Genomic DNA, 26,814 nt, shown 5'->3' with positions numbered 1-26,814 from the left:
AAACTTAATTACTAATGGCCTACTGTTGACTTGTCGCCTTACTGATAACATAGTCAATAAACATAATTTTACATGTTATGTGTATTTTATATTCTTACAATAAAGCTAGGGAGAAGAAAATGTTACTAAGAAAATCAAGAGAAAATACAGTTGCAGTACTGGACTATATTTATCCAAAAAAAAAAAAAATCTGTGTATAAATGGACCTGCATAGTTCAAACTCGTGTTGGTCAGGATCAACTGCAATTTAATTATTTCGTAGAAGCCACAAGGAAGAATTTTAACATTTATTTTCTGGGTGGACCTCATGAGTTTCTTTTCAAAGGCAATTTAAAAATCTCCTTGAGAAGGAGAACCATGCACATTTCTATTAATCATATTTACACTACTAACAATATTTGGCTGATGATGTAAAAATACTTAATCACACTAGACACATAAAAATAAATGGCAGACCTTAATGTCTAAAGTAAGATGAAGTAGGTTTCTGTAAGTAAGAATGTCAAATCCATAATTCCCTAATATATATAAAGAAACATACATTCTAATATATGAACACATTTTATTATTATTTTGCTATATAACATGTTAGTGAATATACTCAATGCATTTTCTCAAAAGGCAAATGAGACACAAGATAACATCTTTTCGATTCCTGAAAACCTCAGTATCATCTGTCTTTTGGAGGATCCAGTTTCCTACGACGTCTATGATACCTTGAAAAGAAGAAAATATTTAAGGTATTATTTTAGTAAATGTTAACTGTTCCTGAAAGAAACACCAAATTTCTATGATTAATTTGTTGTTCATTAGTACTCAATGATCTCAATGAAACCTAATATAGATAGATGTTAGATATATCCAAGATAAATATTTAAATTTTTCTTAACAAGAAGCCACTTTCCCCACTGTGAAAATTTTTTCTACTAAATAAGCATTTTGGAAAGGTTTTTTTTGCCACTCTTGAAGTTAATTTCAATATGGTAACCTGGATAATTAATTCTTAATTAAAAATTAACAATTGTCTTGGGGTGACTTGGGTGGCTCAGCCAGTTAAGCAGCTGCATCCAGCTCAGGTCATGATCCCAGGGTCCTGGGATGGAGCCCCACATTGGGCTCCCTGCTCAGCAGGCAGCCTGCTTCTCCCTTTCCATCTTCCCCTCCTCCTGGCTTGTGCTTGCTTGTGCTCTCTCTCAAATAAATAAAAAATAAAACTTTAAAAAGACACACACACACACACACACAAATTGATAATTGTCTTTTGAACATGCTCTATTAAAGTTTTATTTATAAGGGGATGTTCTCCCCTAAATGGAAGTCTCTTAAAATCATGTTTTAATATATAATAGGATGCAATTAATACCGTTTCTAGAAAATGTATGTCACAAAAAACGTAAGAAGTACAAATTGAACAGTGAGGAACTTTTGTTTTTGCAATCACAAATATTTTTAAAATCATAATGCCCAACCCAAGCACAGGTGTGATGAAATAAGCAACATCAGACCCAAATGGTTAAAGTATTAACTGGTACAACACTTATGAAAAGCAGTGTGGCAATATATACCAAAAAATATTTTTAAATAGTCATAGCTTTTGATCTAGTAACTCCTCTTCTGGAAATCTAATCTAAAGCATATAGAAAAATAGTTAAAATATTAATATCTTAATACTAAAATATTAAAGATTAATCAGGGAGGGGGAGATGCAGGATGTAAATTTATATATACAGTATGATTAAAGCCATATAAAAATATACAAACTAACAAAACTTAGGAAAGATATAAAAAGAGAAATAAAATGCATTGTGAGCAGTGACTGACTTGGAGTGATTTCACCAGAATAATTTTTCTTTTTGTTCCTTTGCTTTCCTTATTTTATTTATTGATTTAAGAGAATTTCTACGCAGAATACATGTGTTTATGGTAATGAGTTCTCATCAAAAATTCCCTTAAGACTGCATTTTGGCAAGTTGGTCTAAGTTTTATTTAATTTTCTGGTAATGTGGAAATCCAATGTAAGGATTTCTACACCATAAATGGTAAGACACATAGCTTGTGCTCTTTACTTGTGATTAAGATAGTAAAGCATTCTTTTTTGCTTATTTTATGGTTTCATACTGGCAACTCTCCTATACATTTTTTTTGATACTGATTTTTTTAAATTGCAAAAAAAGAAATTAAGTTGAAAAAATGAAGTACATCTATATAAAATAACACAGAACATTAAGTTGTAGAATAAAACATATAGCATAATATAATTTACATAAACTTTCCTACAGGGACTTATACTGGCATAGAAAAATTATAGAAAAGTATCATTTTCTTAAGGGCTCCAGTTATGTGCCAGATAATCAAGTTTTTACTAGTGCAGCCCTGAAAGGTGTTCTCTCAAAGCAGCTAGTCACCAGAAGAGGGGGTTGGGAATTCACACTTTCTTTTTTTAAAAGATTTTATTTATTGATGGGGGGCGGGAGAGAGAGAGCATATGCACATGAGCGGAGGGGAGGGGCAGAGGGAGAGAGAGAAGCACACTTCCTGTGGAGCAGGGAGCCAGACATGGGGCTCGATCTTGGGACCCTGAGATCATGATCCGAGCTAAGGCAGATGCTTAACCAACTGAGCCACCCAGGTGCCCCGGGAAGTCACATTTTCTTATGATACATGACTTTCAATATCTGCTACAATCACTAGCCAGGGGCAAGCACCTTAATTTTAGGGTACCCTTATAACTTATCATCAGACTCAAACCCTTGAGAGAATTAAAAACCCATCCTACTAATAATTAACAAGAGAGTTAAACCAAGACTACTCATGGAGTACCAAGACACACTGTTACCCTTCTTAAATTACACAATAACTCAGTGACATCTGAAATAACTGTCCACCATTCTTAATCCAGAGAACTTTATCTCCTGGTTCACACTGCAGTCTGATATTCAAATCTCTTTCCTACCGATGGGAGTAACTAATTTTTGTGGCCTCCATGGAAAACTAATAAAAGTGATTTAAATAAAAGAGTATTGCTATTCATACATTTATAGGATTGCTCTACATTTCAAGAAATTTAAAATTATTTTCCAAATCCTTCTTACTTTCCATCCAGCCTTCTTTCAATCCTTCCATCCTTCTTTCCCTCAATGTAACTTTACACCTAGTAGAGCTATGTTAACTTACTATCTTCTCTTTTAAAAGGTATTATGAGAATCGGGCATTTACCCATTCACTTATTAATTTTTAGATGTGTGAGCATCTACTACATGCCAGCAACTACTTCTAGAGGCTAAGAATTCTGTAGTACACAAAACAAGACAAAATCTCTACCCTCATGAAGCTTACATTCCACTGCAGGAGACAGGAAAACAAGTTAAGTTGGACAAGGAAGGTTTCAGGGAGTAAAAACCCAAAGGAAGTGAGAAAGCTAGGTTTGCTGATACTAGCAGGAAGAGAATCTACGTAGCGAGAACAGCCTGTGTAGGGGCTTTGAAGGAAAGGCATGTTCAAGGAACGGTCAAGAGGCCATGTGGCTGGAACAGAGTAAACAAATAGGAAATGAGAGTGGAGAGGTAATGGAGGATCAGATCATACAGGTTCTTACAGGTTAACAGTTAAGGCCTTTAGCTTTTTTCTGAGTAACATGCAAAACTATTGGAAGGTTTTCAATAGAAAAATTATAAGAACTAAGGGAAGTATAAACAATGTTACTCTGGCAATGTGCTAAGAACAGACTGTAGAGAAGTAAAAGTAGAAGGAGGGAGACCAGGCAATTGAGTAATTCAATAAACCAGGCAAAAGATGGTGACATGGACCAGGATGGTAGCAAAAGGAATGGTGATAAATTGTCAAATGTGGATACATTTGGGGAGACAGAGCTAATAGGATTTGCTGACAGACCAGATGCTGGGTGTGAGACAAAGAGAAGAGTAAAGAATGGCACCAAGGTTTCTGGCCTAAGCCACCAGAAGAATGGAGCAAGCATTAACTGAGATAGGGAAGGCTGAAGGAGAAGCTGGTTTGTGGGAGACCATCAGAAGCTCCATTAGGAGACAATATTAAGTTAGGGATGCCTATTAGACATGTCAAGTAGGCAGCTGGATGGATACAGTTCTGGAGGTCAGGGGACAGGTCTTGACCAAAGACAGAATTGGGAGCCATTAGAATGCAGAAGGTATTTAAAGCTACGAGACTAGATGAGATCACCGTCTTTGAAAATGGGACAGGAAAGGGAGGAGAATTGAAGACTGATCCTTGAGGACTCCAGAACTTAAGAGGTAAAAAAGATGAAAAGAAATCAGTAGGAGAAACCAAGATAGTATTTGGATATGTAAAAAGAGTTTCAATGAGCTATTAAGGTTGAATTAAGGAGAAAAAAATAACAGAAAACCCACATACAACCATTAGGGACTGTAACACTGTTAAAATGAAAGAATGTTCTGGAAAGAATTACAATGGAAGGAATGCACCATCACACTTGACGCACCTTTCAAAAAATATGTTCCAAGTTCCATGACTTCAGGTAACTGTAATGTAATGGCTAAGCTAGTTTAATTTGTTTTCATACCCGTTATATCATTAAACAGGAAGTAGCAGGAACCACATGGTTACATAGTTATCTTTTGAAATCAAACTCTGCATAAATGAATGTAAAAATAGTCATTCAGGCAAAGGCAGAGGGTAAGGAACTAAAAGTTCAATTTAACCCCAAACTCAATGTCCTAGGTTTCCTCAGCACCCACTTCCCAACACTAAAAATTCAAAACAGCCCTAGCACCCACTCTCACCATAAAGCCGAAAATCTAAGACTCTTTGAATTGCCATTCTAAAGTAAGTAAGATCATCAGGATTAGGAAAAGGCAAAAGGCAGTTCACCAATTTCGTAGTAACAATATTAACTTTAGACTTCCAGGCTTGAGATGATCTAATCACCAATGTTTATTGGCCACTGGGCTATTTCAGAATCAGTTTTGTACAGTCATACTTACCTACCCTTCCAGCCCACCTACTCTGGGTGAGGTCAATAATTAAATGCAGGTAGGTTCAGGACTGAATGAAGTGAGGCAACACCTTGGGATCATAACTCACTTTGCTGACCTTGATTAAGAATTTGATAATAAGGAACATCTTACTCTACCTGAAACTCTAAATAAAATGGTAACTGAATAAACCCACATAATTTGATAGCTAAACTCTGGGAATAAAACTTCTAAGAATCACTGAGAAATTTATCAGTGGACCATCCCCAAAACTACCGTAAATAAAGTACCATTTCGAAGAAAAACAGAATATCTTCAAGAAGCTGTGAAGATAATTAGGTAAGGTAATATTTTATCAGACAGTAACTGAGATCCCACATACTGTATTAAGACTACTGTATTAGAGATCATGTGGAAAAGCACAAAACAAAAGACGCATTCCTGATGAAGAGAGAATAATTTAGAGCAAGAAATATAAATAAAAAATTACCCACAAATATAAATATAACATTAACATTATCTAGTCACCTATAGTTATATATACTTGGGCTAACGGGGGTAACAGCTATTCAAAATAACTATAACCAAATTAAATTTTATGAAGAAAGTGAGCTAAGAGCAAATGGTAGAAAAATGAAAGTACTGAAAATCAAAGGAAACAGCATTTAAAATGGCTTGATACTGAAATGAAAAGTCAAATTGGACAAAAGCAAAATCCAATTATATTCCATTTCTAAAAAACCCATCTAAAATATAAAGACACAGATAGGTTAAAAGTAAAAGAACAGAAACAGATCATGTAAACACTAGTCAAAAGAAGGCTGGATAGGCTATTAATACTAGACAAATTATATTTCAGAATAAGAAATATTAGCAGCAATTAAAAAGAAGACTTCATAAAAATAAACGTGTCAATTTATCAAGAAAATATAATAGTAAACATATATACAACTAATAACAGAACTTCAAAATATATGAACACAGAATTAGGAGGAGAAACAGAAAAATCCATTAAGTACAGATGCAGATTTCATGTTCCTCTAATAATAATTAGATAAACAGAAAATTAGTGAACTTGAAACTTGAACAACACTATCAGCCAAGCAGACCTGATATTTTTAGAACACTACCAGCAATAATGGCATAATATACACCTATGTTTTAAATGTATGTGAAACATTCACCAAGACAGACCATAATCTGGGCCATAAAACAATCTCAAAGACTGAGATCATACAAAGTATGCTCTGTGAGCACAACAGAATTAAACCAGAAATCAGTAACAGAAAGGTATCTGAAAATTTCCAAAATATTTAGAAATTGACTCACTGCTAAATAATCCATGGGTCAAAGAAGAAATCGCAAAAGAAATTAAAAACCATTTTGAACTTAATTAAAATGAAAACATCAAAATTAAAATGAAAACATAAAGCAGTGCTTAATCAGAAATTTACAGCATTAAAAACTTAAATTAAAAAAGAAGACAGGTTTCTAAACAATAAGCCTTAAGAAACTAGAAAAGGAACAAATTAAACCCAGAGTAAGCAGAAGGAAGGAAATAATGAGGAGCAAAAATAGAAAACTGGGGCACCTGGGTGGCTCAGTCAGTTATGCATCCAACTCTTTTATTTTTTTTTTAAGATTTTATTTATTTATTTGAGAGAGAGGGAGAGAAGAATCACAAGTAGGCAGAGTGGCAGAAGAGGGAGAAGTAGGCTCAATCCCAGGACTCTGGGATCATGACCTGAGCCAAAGGAAGATGTTTAATAGACTGAGCCATCCAGGTGCCCCTGATCCAACTCTTGATTTCAGTTAAGGTCTTGATGTCAGGGTCCTGAGTTCAAGCCCCAGTGTAGAGCCTACTTAAAAAAAAAAAAAAAAAAAGGAAGGAAGGAAGGGAGGAGGAAGAGACTGATGAGAGAATCAATTAAAGCGAAAGCTGGTTCTCAAAAAAATCAACAAAGTAACAATAACAAAATAACAAAGTAACAACACCAGGAATGAGAGAGATGACATCACTGCAGATTATGAAAATACTAAAAGGACATAAAGGAATATTATAAACTATGTACAAATAAATTTAACAATCTAGATAAAATGGGAAAATCCTGAAACGATCTGATACAAACCACCAAAGCTCCCTCAAGAAGAGATAAACTAAATAGTTCTATCTATGGAGTACAGAAGTTGAATTTGCAGTTAAAACTCTTTCCACAAAGAAAATTCCAGATAAATTCCAACATTAAGAAATAGTACCCATTCTACACATACTCTTCCCAAACACTGAGAAACAGTACCAAACCTACTCTATGTTGCAAGCATTACTCTGAAACCAAAACCAGACAAAGATATTATAAATCTATAGACCAATATCCCTAATAAAAATGTAAAAATTCTAAAATAAAATTTTAGCAAATAGAATCCAAACAATACATAAAAAAGAAACATATATATATATATATATATCTCATCACCAAGTGAAGTTTAGTCCACAAACGAAAGGTTAGTACAACAATTTGAAGTCATTCAATATAATTCATCACATGACTAAAAGAGAAAAATGTTATGATCATTTCAACAAATACAGAAAAAAGCATCTAACAAAATTCAACATCCATTCATGATAAAAACTCTCCACACCAGGAATAGAAGGGATTTTCTCAACCTGATAAAGGGCATCTATGAAAAGAACCATATTGAAACATCACACTTAATGTTTAAAGACTCAATGCTTTCCTTCACTAAAACTGGAAAAAAAGCAATGGTGTCCATTCTTATCATTTCTATGCAACACTGTACTTTAGACTCTAAGCTGTGAAATAAGGCAAGAAAAAGAAATAAAAAGCATACAGATTATAAAAGAAGAAGTAAAATTGCCTTTATTCAATGATACCATGATCATCAACACAGAAAATCCTAAGGCATGTATTTTATTTATTTATTTATTTATTTATTTATTTTTTCCTAAGGAATGTATTTTATTTTTATTTTTTTAAATTTTATTTATTTATATGACAGACAGAGAGCACAAGTAGGCAGAGAGGCAGGCAGAGAGAGAGGGGGAAGCAGGCTCCCCGCTGAGCAAAGAGCCCAATGCAGGGCTTGATCCCAGGACCCTGAGATCATGACCCGAGCCGAAGGCAGAGGCTTTATTTAACCCACTGAGCCACCCAGGCGCCCCTTTAAGGAATGTATTTTAAAAACTACTAGAACTACTCTCAAGATCACACGCGACAACATCAATAAACAATCATATTTCTACAACAAATAAAATTATTATAAACAACAAATTTTTGGAAACTGAAATTAAAAACCCAATACTATTTATAATAGCATAAAAATTATGAAATATTTGAAGTAAATTTAACAAAAAATATAGCATACTCATACACACAATTTATATAAAACATTGTTAAGTGAAAATTTTTTAAAGATTTAAATAAATGGAGAAATATACCATTTTAATGGTCAGAAAGATTCAATACCATTAAGACAGCAATTCTGAAATTGTTCTAGAGACTGAATCCAATCTCCTTCAAATTCCAGCAGGTTTTTTGTAGAAACTGATAAGATGATTCTAAAACTTATATGGAAATGCGAAAGACCTAAGATTGCTGAGACAACTTTGAAATAAAGAACAAAATTAGAGGACTCTGCCTGATTTCAAGACTTAGTTAAAATTATTTAGCCAAAACAGAATGGTATGGCAAAGATAGACAGTGGAACAAAATGAAAAGTCTAGGACCCACATATATGGTTAACTGAGTTTCAACAAAGTTAGTAGGACAACTCAGCGGCAAAAGAGAATATATTCAACTAATAGTGTTGGAACAACTGGAGGACAACTGGATATATATATATATATATATACATATATATATATATATATATATCTCCAAAAAAAATGAACCTCAACTTGTGCCCCACACCAGATATAAAAATTAACCACGAATGGATCAGAGACCTAAATGTTAGAGCTTAAATTATAAAAACTTCTAGAAAAAAAACTTAGCAGAAAGTCTTAGTGACCTTTGCTTAGGCAAAGATTTTTTTTTTAAAAGATTTTATTTATTTATTTGACAGAGAGAGATCACAAGTAGGCAGAGAGGCAGACGGGGGTGGGCAGGAGAAGCAGGCTCCTCGCTGAGCAGAGAGCCCGATTGGGGGCTCAATCCCAGAACCCCGGGATCATGACCTGAGCTGAAGGCAGAAGCTTTAACCCACTGAGCCACTCATGCGCCCCATTAGGCAAAGATTTTTAAAGTAGAATGTAAAAAGCCTGAACTAAAAGGAAAAATTTTAAGTTGGACTTTATGAAAATAATAAAAATTTTTACTTAAAATACACTATTAAATGAAAAAGCCACAGAAAGAAAATATTTGCAAGATATTTATCTCACAAAGGACTTTGATCCACAAGTTTTACACCATAATAAGACAACAAATCTGCTTTTTTAAAATAGTCAAAACATTTTTTACTTTTTTTACTCCAGACCGTATAATTCCATTTACATCAAATCCTAGAAAGGGAAAAACACAAAAATGTAGAAATTCATGAAATTCTAAAGAGACAGGAAGGAGAGCAGTGACTGCTAAGGGTGAGGGTTAAAGGGGAAAAACTCACTGCCAAAGAGAGAACTTTTTAGAGTGATGAAACAGTCTTTATTCTGACTATAGTAGTAATCATACAATTACATACACATTTGTCAAAACTCATCACAATGTGTACTTAAAACTGGTGAATTTTTCTGTATGTAAATTATACCTCAAAACCATCTATCTAAGAAAAGATACTTCAAAAGGAGTAAGAGGAAAACTATGAGTAGGAGACAATATTAGTAATTATCATTACCGTATCATCACTGAGCATATACTATATGCTAGGCGCTTAATTCCCATGATTATATATATATTTTTAAAAGATTTCATTTACTTGTTGACAGAGAGAGAGCACAAGCAAGGGTAGCAGCAGGCAGAGGGAGAAGCAGGCTCCAGACAAAGCAGAGAGTCCCTACATGGGACTCCATTCCAGGACCATGGGATCATGACCTGAGGTGAAGGCAGATGCTTAACCAACTGAGCCACGCAGGCGCCCCTTACATTATTATATTTTATATCAAAATCATCATGTAGTATTTACCCAAAGAATATGAAAACACTAATTTTAAAAGATAGGCACACCTCTATGTTTACTGCAACATTATTTACAATAGCCAAGACATGGAAGCAATCCAAGTGTCCATTTATAGATTAATAAAGATGTGGCATATATATATAGAAAGAGATATAAATCTCTCTCTATACACACACACACACATTTTTCCGATGGAATATTACTCAACCATAAAAAAGGATGAAATGTTGCCATTTGCAACAACATGGATGGATCTAGACAATATACATTGCTAAGTGAAATAAATCAGTCAGAGAAAGACAAATACCATATGATTCCACTCATGTGGAAATCAAGAAACAAAACAAATGAACAAAGATAAAAAGAGGCAAACCAAAAAACAGATACTTAACTGAAAGAACAAATTGAGGGTTACCAGAAGGGAGGAGGGTGGGGGGACAGATGAAATAGGTAAAGAGGATTAAGAGTACACTTATTATCCTGAGCGCTGAGTAATATATAGAATTGGTGATTCACTATATTGTATACCTGAAACTAATGTAACACTGGAATTAATTAATTACTTTTTATGCCAGGCAAATTAGGCATTATTATTTCTATTTTCTTTAATAATAACAAGATTAAATAAATAGCCAGTAACTAGCAGAGGAGATGATTTGAGTAAGCCCAGTCCCCTTTAAAACAAAGTTGTACGCTCAGAAAAGAGCTTGGCTTTACTGGAGTTTAAAAAGCACAAGACTGACTATAATATGAGATAGCTCTATTCATATAGGAAGAGTTTAACAGTGTTTATGGGGCATAAGGAATGAGTAAGTATAAAGAAAATTTCTACTTTACACTTCACTGCATTGTTTAATAATACTTTATACAAGCATTTTGTATCTGTTAATAAAAACTTATTTAAAAAGATACTATATACCTGCAATTATTAAATTCATAATGAGTCCCAGTCTTTTGATTTCCAGGATCTAAAAACTGTGAAATATTTAATACAACATCCCTCTATGCACTACCTGATGTTTAAGAAGACCTCAATGACATCTAGAAATCAATACTTGAAAACGGCTTACATTAGTCCAAAATAAATATTTAGATACCAAACAAAAACTTGTTGAATGATTAGTGATCATACCTTAGCTTATTCAAAATTCTGAAAGATGATGCATCACAAGGACAATATCTATTAGTAAAAATTTTCTTTATATACATAAGCTAGTATCTGGAGTATTTCTGCTAAACTTTATTAGGAGAGATACTGGGATAATCAACTGCATCTAATTAAAGTCTGCTTAAAATTGCAAGTGCCTGGTAATCCTGACGGGACAAGACATACCAAGAGATTAAATTAATTAGCAGTCAAAAGCTAATAAGCAATAACAAGATTAAACAAGTAAATATTTAAACATCAGGGCGCCTTGGTGGCTCAGTGGGTTAAATAAAGCCTCTGCCTTCAGCTCGGGTCATGATCCCAGGGTCCTGGGATCGAGCCCCGCATCGGGCTCTCTGCTCAGCAGGGAGCCTGCTTCCTCCTCTCTCTCTCTCTCTGCTTGCTTCGCTGCCTACTTGTGAACAAATAAATAAATAAAAATATAAATAAATAAATATTGAAACATAGGTGGGATACTACACATAAAAGTCTGAGGCTAACACGCATGATTTTAAGACTCCCTAATAGTCTTCCTGCCTTCAATTTTGTTCCCTTAGAGTCCCCTTTACAGGATTTTATTAACTACAGTGATTTGGTTATACACAAAAGATGGAAGACAAGTGTAGCAATATGGAACACACAGGAAGAAAACAGGTACTGAAAGCCACAGAAGAATTTCAAGATCGGGCTTGAACTAAAATATCTAGATAATGAGACAAAATAAAATATAAACACAAATAATGTTATGAATCATGGAAAGAAATCACAGAATACAGTAATGACATAGATATGGGGCTAAGAAATGGTTTACTAATTTGTTTCTACATACTCTAAACCCGGAGAGCATGTATAAACAAAGTGGATACTAAATATGAAAGAAAAACCAAAGGGGATATAAAACAGAAGCAGGAATTGAAAGACACCATGGTGGCCAAGGAATTGCAGATTTTTTTCCCTGGGAAATTAATATAGAAATATCACTTTTATTACAGAAAGATTATTAAGGGAGGAACTTTTTTTAAGACAGAAAAAGAAGAGCTATGTTTTTGTTATAATGAATTTAAAACTTTGGACAGATACCTATTTTGAAATTTCTATGAACAATGATACTGGGAATAAGACCAAGAAAATAAATGGTCACCTGGGTGGCTCAGTCGGTTGGGTGCCTGCCTTCTGCGTGGGTCATGGTCCCAGGGTCCTGGGACTGAGCCCTGCATCAGGCTCCCTACTCAGTGGGGAGCCTGCTTCTCTCTCTCCCTCTGCCGCTCCCCCCTGCTCGTGCACTCTCTCTCAAATAAATTTTTAAAAATCTTAAAAAAAAAGTAGACAAGTAGACCAAGGAAATAAAAAAAGAAAAAAGTATAAGGGAGCATAGCATCTATATAGTAAATGTAATTAAAGCTCTTAGAATGAATTTCAGCAAGACACAGAGTATGAGACTAGAGCCCTTAGGAATCTCTATTTTACCTAAGGATAAAAGAGGAAGTACCTTCTGAAGAGAAACTAAATAAGTAAAACAAGCTCCAGATCCATACATCCATTTGCTTTCAGAATTGCTCCCCAGCAGAAGGATCCATTGACCCTTCAGACTCAACACGACCAACAATGAGTTCATCTTCCTGTCAAACCTGTTTCCCCACATATATCAACAGCACCACCAACCACCCAAACACGTCTTCAGAAACTTGGGAGGCTGCCTGTCTCTTCCCACACTTAGCCGGTAACCTACCACTGCTGATTAAAATTCTCTTTTTCCCCCTCCTTTCTCCTTTTATTCCCTCCTGTTATCACAGTCCTTTCTTTTATTTTCCCCATTTCTATTCCCTTTTCTGGCCTTTTCATTGAGATCTTCAATAAATTTCACCTAGACTATTGTAATAGTTTCCAAACAGGTCCCCCCTGACTCCAAACTTTCCATATACACCTTCCATGTATCCCAAGTATGGAACCCACTTCATGATTTCCTAATGCATTAACTTTTCTTTTTAAAATTTGGTAATGAAAATAAACTCTAACTTCAGCACAACACAAACTCCTTCATAAGACTTACACTCCCTCCTCATATTCTCTGGGTCCCAGCCAAGCTGAACTACTTGCAATTTCCCCAGTATACTCTACGACATTCTGTTCCATCAGCCTGCGGAGCCTTTTCCCCATGGCTAGCTCCTAACCATTCTTCAAGGCTCAACTGCTTGACTTTGTTTATTTACTGTATTATTTTTTCTCCTTGACTATAAACAACTTATAAACAAGGACTGTATTTTTGATCTTCCAGCACTCAGCAGAGCAGGTGGGTGAATGTATATTCATTAATTCCATAAGCATGTCCGGCCATGAAATGTGCCAGCCTAGTGCTCAGTTACTGGTTGACTAAGTGAATAAGAACAAAGTTTGCTCAAACATAAATGATTAAAAATAGCCAGCTCTCAGTTTTGTTGGGAATAAGACACATATAAAAGAAAGAAGAATCAAAAGAAGAAAAATAATTAAAGCCAGAGTCAGGTGATAAGAATCCATGCAATAAAATTTGAGTATTAGCAAACGGGGCAACTACTTTCTAAAGGAACTGAGAGCCATATACGCTGCCCAATCATTTGCTGTACCACATTTTTTTTTAACAATAACTTGAAATCTGTTAAATAAATGGATAGGTGGGTTGAGAACAAGATCAATTATTTGGCAGGAAGATGAATAAAAACAGTAAATGACTTTATCACAGAACAGAAAAATTTTCAAGAATTATTGGAAAATTCACTGAAAGCTTTGGTTAAACTCCCCCACTAAAATAAAAGAAAAAATAAGTACTATTTCGTTTTAGCTATCCTTTATGTACATCTAAAAATATAATTTAGTAGGTGATCATACTGGGTGTTAATTTCCCAATGCAGAATACAACCTCAGAAGTTTGTTAATGCAGGAAAAGTCATGTATTCTTTTAGTTGTCAAGTGGGGGTTAAAGAAAAGAACTTACTGTCCACGAGGATACCAACGGTGCTTAGTAGTAAAGAACATTTTGCTAAGTTGTTCTATCATGGGTCCTTGCTCCAAGTGCTCATTTTTTCCTTCTAATCTGGTTTTCAGCACTTGGTCATGTGTTTCTTCATTATTATGCAGAGGATCTGGCCGAGGGATAGGCTACAAAATAATCAGTAATCAACAGGATCAAAACGTAGGTATGTTAACCAGCATTTGATTGAGTTTACAATACAATTACCACACTCCAGAATTCATTATAGTACCTCAAGGTAGGTTAGTATGTTTTCAGAACAGAATTTTACTTAGTTGCATTATTCATTAAAGAATCAAAAACAGGGGCACCTGGGTGGCTCAGTTGGTTAAGCATCCAATTCTTGATCTTGGCTCAGGTCATGATCTCAGGACTGTGAGATCGAGCCAAGCCTTGCCTTGCATGTCAGGCTCCACACTGGGTGTGGAGCCTGCTTAAAATTCTCTCTCCCCACCCCTACCATCTTACACTATTGATGGGAAGGCAAGCTGGTGCAGCCACTCTGGAAAACAGTATGGTGGCGCCTCAAAAAGTTGAAAATAGAGCTACCCTACAACCCAGCAATTTCACTACTGGGTATTTACCTTAAAGAAACAAATGTAGTGATCCAAAGGGGCACCTGCACCCCAATGTTTATAGCAGCAATGTCCACAACAGCCAAACTATGGAAAGAACCCAGATATCCATCAACAGATGAATGGATAAAGAAGATGACATATATGTACGTGTGTGTGTGTGTGTGTGTGTGTGTGTGTGTAATGGAACATTACTCAGCTATCAAAAAATGAAATCTTGCCATTTGCAACAACATGGATGAACTAGAGGGTATTAAGTGAAATAAGTCAATTAGAGAAAGACAATTATCATATGATCTCATTCATATGTGAATTTAAAAAACAAAACAGAGGATCATAGGGGAAGACAGGAAAAAAACAAGATTTGTCTTGTTTACAAACCATAAGAGACTCTTAATCATAGGAAACAAACTGAGGGGTTCTGGAGGGGAGATGGTTAGGTGATAGGTTAAGTGGGTGGTGGGCATTAAGGAGGGCACATGATGTAACGAGCACTGGGTATTATATACGATTGATGAAACACTGACCTCTACCTCTGAAACCAATAATACATTACATGTTAATTAAATTTAAATAAAAATAAATTTTAAAAAAGATCCTCTCGGGGTGCCTGGGTGGCTCAGTGGGTTAAAGCCTCTGCCTTTGGCTCAGGTCATGATCCCAGGGTCCTCGGATCGAGCCCCGTGTCGGGCTCTCTGCTAAGCAGGGAGCCTGCTTCTCCCCTCTCTCTCTCTGCCTGCCTCTCTGCCTACTTGTGATCTCTGTCTGTCAAATAAATAAATAAAATCTTTAAAAAAAAAAAAAAAGATCTTACATTTAAAAAAAAAAATCCTCTTTCCTTCTTCCTCTGCCCCTCCCCCATCTCTCTTTCCTCTCCCTCTTAAAAAAAAAAAAAAAAAAAAGAGAGTCAGAAATATTTTTCTTCTCATACCAAGTTTTGGGGGTTTTCTCCAATAATAAATTTCTCACTTAATGTTATTGCCCCCCAATAAAAAAAAAGCACTTATTACTTTAATTTTTATTTCTCAAAACTGTAAATTTTGCCCATTATTTTTTAACTTGGAAGTTTATTGTCTCAGGTGCCTGGGTGGCTCAGTCAGTTAACTATCTGCCTTTGGCTCAGGTCGTAATCCTGGGGTCCTGGGATTGAGTCTCGCATCAGCTGCTTCTCCCACTGCCTCTGCCCTATTCTCTCTCTCTCTCTGTCTCTCATGAATAAATAAATAAAATCTTGGGGGAAAAAGTTTACAACTTCTAACCTTACTTATCATTAAAGTGAGATACAATGAAAATGGTATTTCTTTTATCCAAAGGAAACAAAAAAGTTTCACTGTTTTCATTTTAGGTGACTGAAATGTCATCAAATGGTACTTTATGGTAATGTGAGTACTTTTTCACCTAAAGACATCAACTATTAAAAATCTCATTTCCCTCCCAATACATTTGAGTGATTATAACATAATCCCATCAGTACCCTAGCTCATTAAAGCCTTTAAGAATCACTGTTTTGGAAAGTCAAGTCATGTATATTTTAAATATTAAATGAGAATGTATGTAACACAAGGTGGTAACATTGTCTTGCTTTATAAATACCATGTATATGTATTACAATACATGAAAATACGAATTTAAAACCAGAAAGAAAATAATTCAAATATAAATGTCTTTACATTCATACACTATTAATGACAACTACTATAACCTCCCATCCCTATTAAATGTCATAGCATGTATTTATATTTGTTAGGCATATGGACATGAAAAAATAAGACTTCTATAAAAAGCAGTATCTAAGCGACGCGCCTGGGTGGCTCAGTTGGTTAAGCGACTGCCTTCGGCTCAGGTCATGATCCCAGGGTCCATCGGGCTCCCTGCTCAGCAGGAAGTCTGCTTCTCCCGCTGACCTCTCTACCCTCATGCTCTCTCTCTTTCATTGTTTCTCTCTACCTCTCAAATAAATAAATAAAATATTTAAAAAAAAAAAAAAAGCAGTATCTTAGCACATGAAGGGGGCACAACTGGCTCAGTACTACAGAAATGCAAAGTAACAAAAAGATATTGGTGAGAGGTAGAATAGGAGCCAAGTCAGAGCCTTGTTACAGAGTGCAGAATGTTCTACAAGGGATAACAAATATTACAATGAAAGTAGGAAAGAACACATAATAAAGAGATAAACCTTAAAAATAGATCTTGAGGGGCACCTGGGTGGCTCAGAGCCTCTGCCTCTGGCTCAGGTCATGATCTCAGAGTCCTGGGATCAAGCCCCAGGTCGGGTTCTCTGCTCAGTGGGGAGCCTGCTTTCCCATCTCTCTGCCTGTCTCTTTGCCTACTTGTGATCTCTCTCTGTCAAATAAATAAATAAAGCCTTAAAAAAAAAAGATCTTGAGGGTAATTGGGTGGCTCAGTCAGTTAAGCGTCTGCCTTTGGCTCAGGTAATGCATGATCCCAGGGTCCTGGGACGGAGTCCTGCGTCAGGCTCCCTGCTCAGCAGAGAGTCTGCTTCTCTTTCTCCCTCTGCTCCTCCCCCTGCTTCTGTGCTCTCTCTCTCTCTCTGGTTCTCTCTCAAATAAATAAAATCTTTTTTTTTTTAAGATTTTATTTATTTATTTGACAGAGATCACAAATAGGCAGAGAAGCAGGCAGAGAGAGAAGGGAAAGCAGGCTCCCTGCCAAGCAGAGAGCCTGATGTGGGGCTCAATCCCAGGAACCTGAGATCATGACCTGAGCCGAAGGCAGAGGCTTAATCCACTGAGCCACCCAGGTGCCCTTCAAATAAATAAAATCTTTTAAAAAATAAAAATGCATCTTGAGAAACCAGATTATGAAAGGTCTTCAAAGTTAGACTTGTAAGTAACAATTTGGAGTAAGCAGAAATAAGGAACCACTTAGTGTGGGAAGGAATGAGGAGGTAGTATAATAAACAGGTTAAGAACTTGAGCTTTGGTCTCTAATTCTACCACTTACTAGCTCTGTGACCATGACAAGTTATTTAAGCTCTTAATTTCCCTTTCTGTAAAATCAGAGAAATAATACCTACCCAAAAGAGCTTGGTGAGGATCACATGAAATAATAATATATGGTATGCTTAGCTGTCCCTTGTACTCTTAATTAAGAGTTCAATAATGGTAGGTAGCTACTAAGATTTCTTTAAGGCCTCAAACAGGAAAGAAGTGATATATATTTACTTTTTAAAAAAAAGTTCTCCTTAGGCATTTACAGTAATTTTAAAAATTATCATTTGTATGTAAAGTGAAATATAAGTTAAGTGTCTTTGCAAGTTACTATGAGACCCTCAGAGGTCTAGCAAACACAAGTTTAGAGCCTATAATAGTTTTCTCTATTTTAGGTGACTGTACTTGTTGCTAAAGATCAAAGTTTTCAGTATTATCAAAAGTTAAATTGTTTTCAAGTATTCATGAATGTTCCATTGTCTCTATTCCTATTCCCAAGCAGGCTCAATTCTAATATATCACAAATTCTCTCTGCTTTGTATGATTAAAAACACTTCTTTTCCAGGCACATAGATAAAAGACATTGGAATTAATGGATTCTTCAAAGTCTATACCAAGAGCCTCTGGCTGATTCAGAATTGATTTTTAGGTGGTATTTGATCTCCTTGATCAAACTTCAAAGGAAGGATACATGACTATTTCAGTAAAAAGGAAAAACTAAAATAAAACTGTCAACTTTAAGAAACATTCAGAACTGTCATCCTGAATTTTCCTTGTTTCTCTTAAGAATTTTCAAAATTTGACTTTTGAAATTTTCCACCAAATCAGCCACTAAAAAGAATTGCTTAGTACTTGCATTTTAACAGTTTTTTTTTTAAAGATTTTTATTTATTTGACAGACAGAGATCACAAGTAGGCAGAGAGGCAGGCAGAGAGTGAGGAAGGAAAGGAGGCTCCCTGCTGAGCAGAGAGCCCGATGCGGGGCTTGATCCCAGGTCCCCGGGATCATGACCTGAGCTGAAGGCAGAGGCTTTAACCCACTGAGCCACCCAGGTGCCCCTAGTACTTGCATTTTAAACTTTCCAAGTCACTATTTTTGCCCTTGGTATATTATCTTTATTCTCCTAAACAAGAAATCCTAAGTTCTAGAAAAAACACTTTTAGAATATTAGTACTTTTAATAAAATATATACTCAGCAAAAGAAGTACGATCTTTCTACCTGGATCTGTAGTAAACAATCAACATGTTTTAAATTAGCAGAAAACCAAAGATGCAAATCATCCTAACTTTCTTAAAGCCAGTCTCAGTAATTATTTCTACATATGACCAGGATCTTTGTATGCAGTATGCTTTCTAGGGCCTAAAGAATCAAAGGGCACACTGGAGTTGCAGCAGCCCTACCTCCTTAAGAAAAGAAAAAAATTAAGACTAAACTTCAAGTCATGTTGAAGGGTATTTATTTATTATCATGTACTATCTGCATGAGATTTGTAAATCTAGATTCAAAAAGAACACACTGTATTCTAAATTCTAACAATAATGTGTTTGCAAGAATGTTTCTTATTGTGCAGCCTAATCTACAATTTATTACTTGAGCAACAAAAAAATTCCATGCCTCCCCATGTGAATGTCTCTTAGCCCTAAAACAGAAAACCCATAAGCATGAAAAAAAGAGGAACAAAGTTATTCATTTAATCAACAAATATTTAGTGTACATTTACCAAGTACAGGTGTTATTCCAGATGCTAAGGATGTACCAGAGAACAACACAGAGGCGTCCTCATGGAGCTTACATTTTAGTGATGGGAGATAGACAGAAATACAAGAAAGTATCTATTGTGCCAGAAATGATACAAGCTATTGTGAAAAGACAATAGCTTGGAAGGAGTCCAGCCGCAGGGGTACTACATTAAACCCCGAGGTAGGAGCCTGCCTAATGTACCTGAAGAACAGCAGGGAGGCCAGTGTGGTTAGCAGTGGAATGATGACATGTAAAGTGATAGGAGCGATCTCCCAGACAAGAGAGAGAGAGAGAGAGAGAATAAAAGGGAAGGAGGAAGGAATACTGATGACATGGGAAAGGAGACAACTGCTACAATGGGAGTGCAATGGAAAAAAAGGAACCAGGGAACTGGACATGTATGCAAGGGAGTGATTACAATGATGGACCATGGAATCTATGCCAGGCAAGGAGAGAAGTGAGAATGTGTGAGATGCATGAGGGCTAAGAAAAAGTGCTTTGATCAATGGATGCAGGTATCAGTACGGAGATGAAGAATTCTTGGAGCTGGTAGGAAGCTAGTGGAATTCTTGAAATCTAGACTGGCAGGAAGGAGGAGCAGGTATTTGTGACTAGAACATCTCTAGAGTAAAGCAGTGGGAGTGGGGGCTGAAGCAGGGAAAAAGATGAAGTGAGAGGTCAGGGCATTAAATTATCTCCATTTACAGCAATAACAAAGAATTAGGATGGAAACAGTATCAGAGGGAGTGATGGTACATCTACAATCTCTGAGGAAGAGTGGAAGGACTGGGGTAGGAGAAGTGAACTGAAGGATGGTAGATAACAGCAATAAAAAAAGGGAGCAGGGGCTCCTGGTTGGCTCAGTGGGTTAAGCCTCTGCCTTCGGCTCAGGTCATGATCTCAGGGTCCTGGGATGGAGCCTCACATTGGGCTCTCTGCTCAGCAGGGAGCCTGCTCCCCCTACCCTTCTGCCCACCTCTCTGCCTACTTGTGATCTCTCTGTCAAATAAATAAATAAAATCTTAAAAAAAAAAAAAAAAAAAAAAACGGAGCAGATGGTATAGATTAATGATACAAACTACAAAGCCAGAAAATTGTTAGGGAGGAGGAAAAATGGTTTGCATATGACAACAAGGAGCTAGAGGGATCCCTACTTCCCCTCTAGGTCTAGTAGTAAAAGGGAATAGGGAAGAAACATCAACTACTTAAAAACCTGCTGGGGAAGTAATGGCCCCAGGGTCCAATAAGGTTTCTGTCAGAGACAGAGATGAAGGCAAAATTCTGGAAGTTAAGGTGATGAGAGATTTTAATGATGATAGTGAGTGCTAAAAGTAAGGTAGAAAGTTTAGACAGGAAGGAAGGATAGGAAGAGTGTCAGATTCAGGAATGTAAAAAACTATACATGGATGAAAGTCTGGAAGCTGAGAAATGACTTTGTTATTGTGGCCTTGGTATAACCACTAAAAGAGAGATAAACCATGTAACCAGAAATATAATACAAAATAACAGTGGAGGAGGACACAATATAGCACGAGCTGGAGTATTTACAAGCCAAAAGTTAGTGATTAATGCTTATTTTCTACACACTGCCCCAAGAAATGAAACAAAAGAGGTACTGAATTATTTCCTATGATATGTGGCTAGAATACAAAGTAGGCAGACAAAATGATGAAGTTAAAAAGGGAATAAAAACTAGCAAAATAAAATTAAGCTCTTTTCTTAAATCTACCACTATTCTGGCCCTAATGATGATTTTTTAAAATAGCTACCACTAGAGGCATCATGTGATGATTTGAATTATCTAATTATTTTCTTCTCAAAGAGCAAATCAAACATTACCAAATATAGTAAACTATGGCTTAAAAACATAGAAGGAAGCATTTCAAATATAAAATAAGAAAAAGACTTGGGTCAAGCTAAAATAAATTGTACTGAAAACAAAACCAAAACTTCCTCTATCTCATGCTTGGCTTCTGAAGAAATATGGAAAAAATTAAACTAGTCCTTAAAATATATGCCCATGTTGGAAAAAACTGGGGAAAAAAAAAAAAGAAATTCACCAAACACTGAAAGGATTATCAGAACCAATACAATATAAAAGGTATAAAACAGCAAGCCAAAATACAAGTTTTTCATGATTTATTAGTTTAAAATATAAGGTAGTATGTTTTGTAGATCTGTACTAGTCAAAAATCATCTATCAGATTTTAGACCAAAAAACTGATGCCATAACTGTGTTTAAATGGTTCACTCTGTGTACTGAAAAAGTCTTTATTTAAAGAAAGAAGACGAAAAAGGAGAAAAACTGAAATAGTAAAATAAAAACAAAACAAAAAAGATCTAATCCAAATAAAGGAAAACAAACAATTCCATTCTCTTTGGATACAGTTAAGAAAATGTGAATATTTCTAACAGCAAATTATAAATTACAAGAGATTTTCTTATACATACTTGTGTATGTTCATATGGAATGTCCACAGATGGGTGGTAGCACACTATTGTCCTGCCATCAGATGTCAAAGCAAGCTCTACTTTGCTAAAAAAAAAGAATGTTTTAGAAACAGAGTTATATTGTATTCAAGGCAGAATGATTTTCTTAGAGATAAAATTAATTAATCATAAGTCCCTGAAGAACATATGCTATGGCACTGGACTGGCAGACCTGGTACCCGTATCATAGGGGACAACTCAGACCATCCCACAAAATACGTCAGCTTAACTACCACAACAAACCGTTAATGCTTAAGCCACTATTTTACCTATTTGTTTTTAGACTACCCAGATCTTTGGAAGGGATCTTCATGTTTACTCATTAGTATTATTAGACCTTTTTTTCCTTATCTAAAAACTACCCTCATGGCACCTCCGTGGCTTAAGTTGGTTAAGCGTCTGCCTTCAACTCAGGTCCTGATCTTGGGGTCCTGGGACTGAGCCCCACCTTGTGCTCCCTGCTCAGCTGGGAGGCTGCTTCTCCCTCTCCCTCTGCCTCCCACCCTGCTCATGCTCTCTCTAATAAATAAAATCTTAAAAAATAAAGACTACTTTCAAAAAGCTGTAAGAAGTATATTACTTTGTTGAATTATTAGAATTAAACATCAGCAAAGTACATAATCTTCCAATCATAAAGACTGCAGCTGAGCCCTTTTTCTAGATCAAGTGCCTTCTCCAAGTGCCTTTGGCAGAGCAGTACAGCTGTAAGCAGCCTCCCGCAGAAAGAGTTCTTCAGTCAAATAAATTTGAGAATTACTGAACACTATCCCTTCCCTCCATTAATATCCCTCAGAAAATCACATTCGGGGCAATACTCCTCTAAATATTTTTTCAAGGAATACTCTGGCTGGATCTCATTCAGGTACCAACTGACTAAGACTGTATTTCAAAGATCCTAGCAATTACAATTATACTTAAATCCATATACATTCTAAGGAGCACAACTTTCAGTTTTCATTAACCTTACAACAATGTTCTCTAGATGTCTATAAATTTAAGCTTCTAGGGTTTTAATACTAACCAGATTTGAACTAGATCTGCAATTACTACAGCATATTTTTGCTAACAAAGGACATGGTATTAGGTTGTTTCACCATGATTTTAAGATCAAATAGCATAACACAGCTATAATGAACATTTAATCTATCAAGTGATTTTTGATGAAGAATGGAGTTTTACACGATACAAAAAACACTTACAAGACTCAATCTTTTTAGGTTTAAAAAAGTGTTACCTATTACCTAGTCTAATTTCATTGCTATCTTAGTACTTACTAAATATACACCTAAAATTCAAATTAAAACTAGTGTCAAGAGGGAAGAAAATATATTTTTACTAAAATTTGCAATAAAAACATCATAGCTTAAGAAAGTATGCTGCAGTTTCTGTACATCAGACTCTACTACAGAGAAGAAAACAACATCTTATTCATATATTATGCCTAGTTCTTAATATAGTGACTAGAATTGAACAAGTACCAAATAAATTGTGACTGAATCAAATTATTTGTAATTTAGGGTTATTCACCATCAAACAAAAGAGATAAATAACTGCTTAAGCTAAAAGATATAAACCCCAAGAGAAAAAACTATAAAAACTAATTAACTTTTCTAAAAAGCTAAAGAACGCTTTGGGATAAAAGACAACATTTCTAACAGCATGTCTGTCTTAACAACAAATTAAGGATTCACTCAAACACAATGGTAATGATTTTTATTTAAAACATTTATGAGCCCAGATACTGTGTAAATAAGGCCATTGAAATGATTTTTAAATACAAAATTAAAGAATAATCAGAAAAGAAAGCAGAAGATACCAAAAACAAGAAATAAAATTAAATCATTTCAGATACAACTAACAGACCGTTATTTTTCCAATTGAATTTAAATACATACCAATTATAGTCATCTGGTAGAGGAGAATATGTAGATTTATGACAAACACAATATAAAGCTCCGTCTGCAAAAACCCCAAGCAGTAAAATGGATTTAGTTAATTTGAGCATATGTTCTCATATAAATATAAAGCTAGTTTCATTCACGCAACCAATATTTACTGCGTTTACTATGAAACAGGGCCGTATAGAGACCAGGGATTCAACAAGATCTAGTCCCTGCTCTCAGAAAGGGTGAAAATCTGGTGAGAGACAAGTAAACAAACAATTCCAAAATAAATGACAAGCCCTGTTAGGAAGGGTAGGCACTGGGAGAGGGCACACAGACAGGTTACAAAATAGGACTGTGCAGGTTTAAGAACACCTTTCCAGTGAAGATGTCTAAGGTGCTCTGAAGGATGGAGGGATAAGCAGGAGTTGGTAGGGGTGAGTACAATGTTCCTTCCAGGAAGTTACAAGTGCTAAGGATCAGAGGAATACAGGAAGTATTTAGGTATTCTAAAAACTTGTATAAATAAATAAATAAATAAAAGCTTTTGTGAGACCAGGTGCACAGTTCAGAAAGGGAGAATGGTAAGTGATGAAATAATAAAATAAACTGTTCAAATTTAACTTTTCTTAATCAAAATGCTCACATTTCAAAGCACATTTTCCTTTTTAAGAATACCTGCAAATTCAAGAGCCATAATTACTTTATTCTCCTATGTTCAGAAAAACAGTGCTCCTTTAAATACAAAGAAAAAAATGTAAATGTAGCTCAGTACAGTTAAAAATGGTTCTGAAGAGAGGAGTCCTCCCCCATCCATGTTTTTGCTTTCTGCAGTCTCAGTTACCCAAGGTCAGCCGCAGTCCAGAAGCAGATGAGCCTCCTCCTGACAGTGTCAGGTCAGCAGTAACCAAACTATACCACAATGCTACGTCATTCACCTTGCTTCATCTTATCACATAAACATTTTATCTCACATTATCACAAGAAGGGTGAGTACAGGACAATAAGGTATTTTGAGAAAGACCACATTCACATAATTTTTATTACAGTACATTGTGAAAATTGTCCTTTTTTGTTATTAATTATGGTTGTTAATCTCTACTGTGCCTAATCAGTAAATTTAAGTTTATCATAGGTATGTATGTATAGGAAAAAGCATAGTACATATAGGGTTCAGTACTATCCACAGTGTCAGGCATCCACTGGGGGTCCTGGAATGCAACCTCTGTGGATAAGGGTGAGCTACTGTATGTGCTGGCTAAAGCCAAGGATCAACTTCTCTCAACTGAGCCTCTTGCTCCACGGTATGGAATGCAATCTCCATTTTGTTCAAACACCACTCATCCTTCAAAGCCTAATGCTACTCTTCCATGAAGTCCTTTTTCCCTTTCCTTCCCCACAACTCCCACCACAGAGAAAAGAGTAGTTTGCTGCACATGTCCCAAAACCTATGCCTCACACCACTTTGCTATACCTTCCTTGTGGTCTTTTTCTTTCTTGCTTCAGTTATTTATATGTATCAAAGATGTGTAAATAAGATACATTTTCCATCTTTGTATACTCCTCCCTTCCCCAGGACTGCATATAAAGGTCTAAACATAAATTCTTACTCCAAAGCATAAAAAGCGCTTTAACAAAACTCACTTTTATCACAAAAGATTGCACAGCAAAATGTCAATCCCAAAATTCTATTGATGTAATATAATAAAATACAAAGAATCAGAAATTTAACCTCATCTCTCAAAAGATTTGATTTTCAATGATCTGTGCTAATACAGAGAGGAGCACTCAGCATGACAAGTCAGAGGATGACGTAAACATCATTTACACTTATTTTCTTCACACTGTTGGGAATCTTCTCAATTACGTATGAATTAATACTAAAAGAAGTTTGTAGTCTCTGAATATAAACCAGCTAGGTGATATACATTCACTGAAAGAAACAGGGTTGGGTTGGGTGGCAGAGGCAGGACAGACAGAATTAAGTGTTTTTAAAATAGGTAGGAGAGAAAACTCAAGACAAGAGTATTTCAGTTCAGTAAGAAACTGTTAAATTTCTACCCTGTACTTACACAGATATTTGTTTGTACCCTCATCACATACGTAACATTCTAAGTCATATTCAGTTGTTTCTTCTTTCCATAAACGTCTGTTTCACCTACAAGTGTAGATAAATTCCTTAAGGCCAGGAACCACACCTTGATCATGACTCTCTCCCTTACAGTGATTACTAACAGAGAAGCAACTGCTGAACTGCCTCTAAAACGCTAACTCATTCACAATTAGTACATAATTAGAGATATTCATCTGACACTTTATCAAGAGAAAAACTCTAAATATGATAAATATCAGAGGTTTTAAATATATAATTAGAATTGGGGCACCTGGGTGACTCAGACAGTTAAGCATCTGACTTTTGATTTCAGCTCAGGTCATGATCTCAGGGTCCTGAGATTGAGCCCAACATCAGGCTATGTGCTCAGTGGAGAGTCTGCTTGGGATTCTCTCTCCCTCTCCCTCTGCCCCTCCCCACACATGAGCGCATGCTCTCTCGCTCTCTAATAAATAAGTAAACCTTTTTTAAAAAAGAATGCGAAAGTTAACATCAGTCAACTCGATTTATCAAAAAGAACTTCAATGAGTCAGCTCTCCATAACTTACAGGCTATTCTTTTTATGTACACACGTTTAACTGCTTTTTGATAAGATCTATAAAAACTGACAGTCGTGGGGTGCCTGGGTGGCTCAGTAAAGCATCTGCCTTCAGCTCAGGTCATGATCCCAGGGTTCTGGGATGGAGCACCACATGGGGCTCCCTGATCAGCGGGAAGCCTTCCGCTTCCCCTGCTTGTGTTCCCTCTCTCACTGTCTCTATCAAATAAATAAATAAAATCTTAAAAAAAAAAAAAACCAAAAA

General features: G+C 35.8%; 1 protein-coding gene across 1 annotated transcript in view; it reads right to left on the bottom strand.

The window, feature by feature from the left end:
* Positions 1 to 542: 542 nt before the first annotated feature.
* Positions 543 to 26,814, bottom strand: part of MRPL42 (mitochondrial ribosomal protein L42) — a 29,448-nt gene continuing 3,176 nt past the window's right edge. The window contains exons 2-5 of the mRNA XM_032874220.1: positions 23,911 to 23,974; positions 21,977 to 22,061; positions 14,222 to 14,385; positions 543 to 716 (exon numbers count right to left, since the gene is read on the bottom strand). Coding sequence (XP_032730111.1) covers positions 671 to 716; positions 14,222 to 14,385; positions 21,977 to 22,061; positions 23,911 to 23,974 — 359 coding nt within the window. The 3' untranslated portion in view covers positions 543 to 670. The remainder of the gene's footprint in view (positions 717 to 14,221; positions 14,386 to 21,976; positions 22,062 to 23,910; positions 23,975 to 26,814) is intronic.

Source organism: Lontra canadensis, unplaced genomic scaffold, assembly GCF_010015895.1.
Source record: "Lontra canadensis isolate GAN:19392208 unplaced genomic scaffold, GSC_riverotter_1.0 scaffold52, whole genome shotgun sequence".
NCBI classification, from domain to species: Eukaryota; Metazoa; Chordata; class Mammalia; order Carnivora; family Mustelidae; genus Lontra; species Lontra canadensis.
The sequence above is the reverse complement of the archived record's forward strand: the minus strand, read 5'-3'. Positions and strand labels throughout refer to the sequence as shown.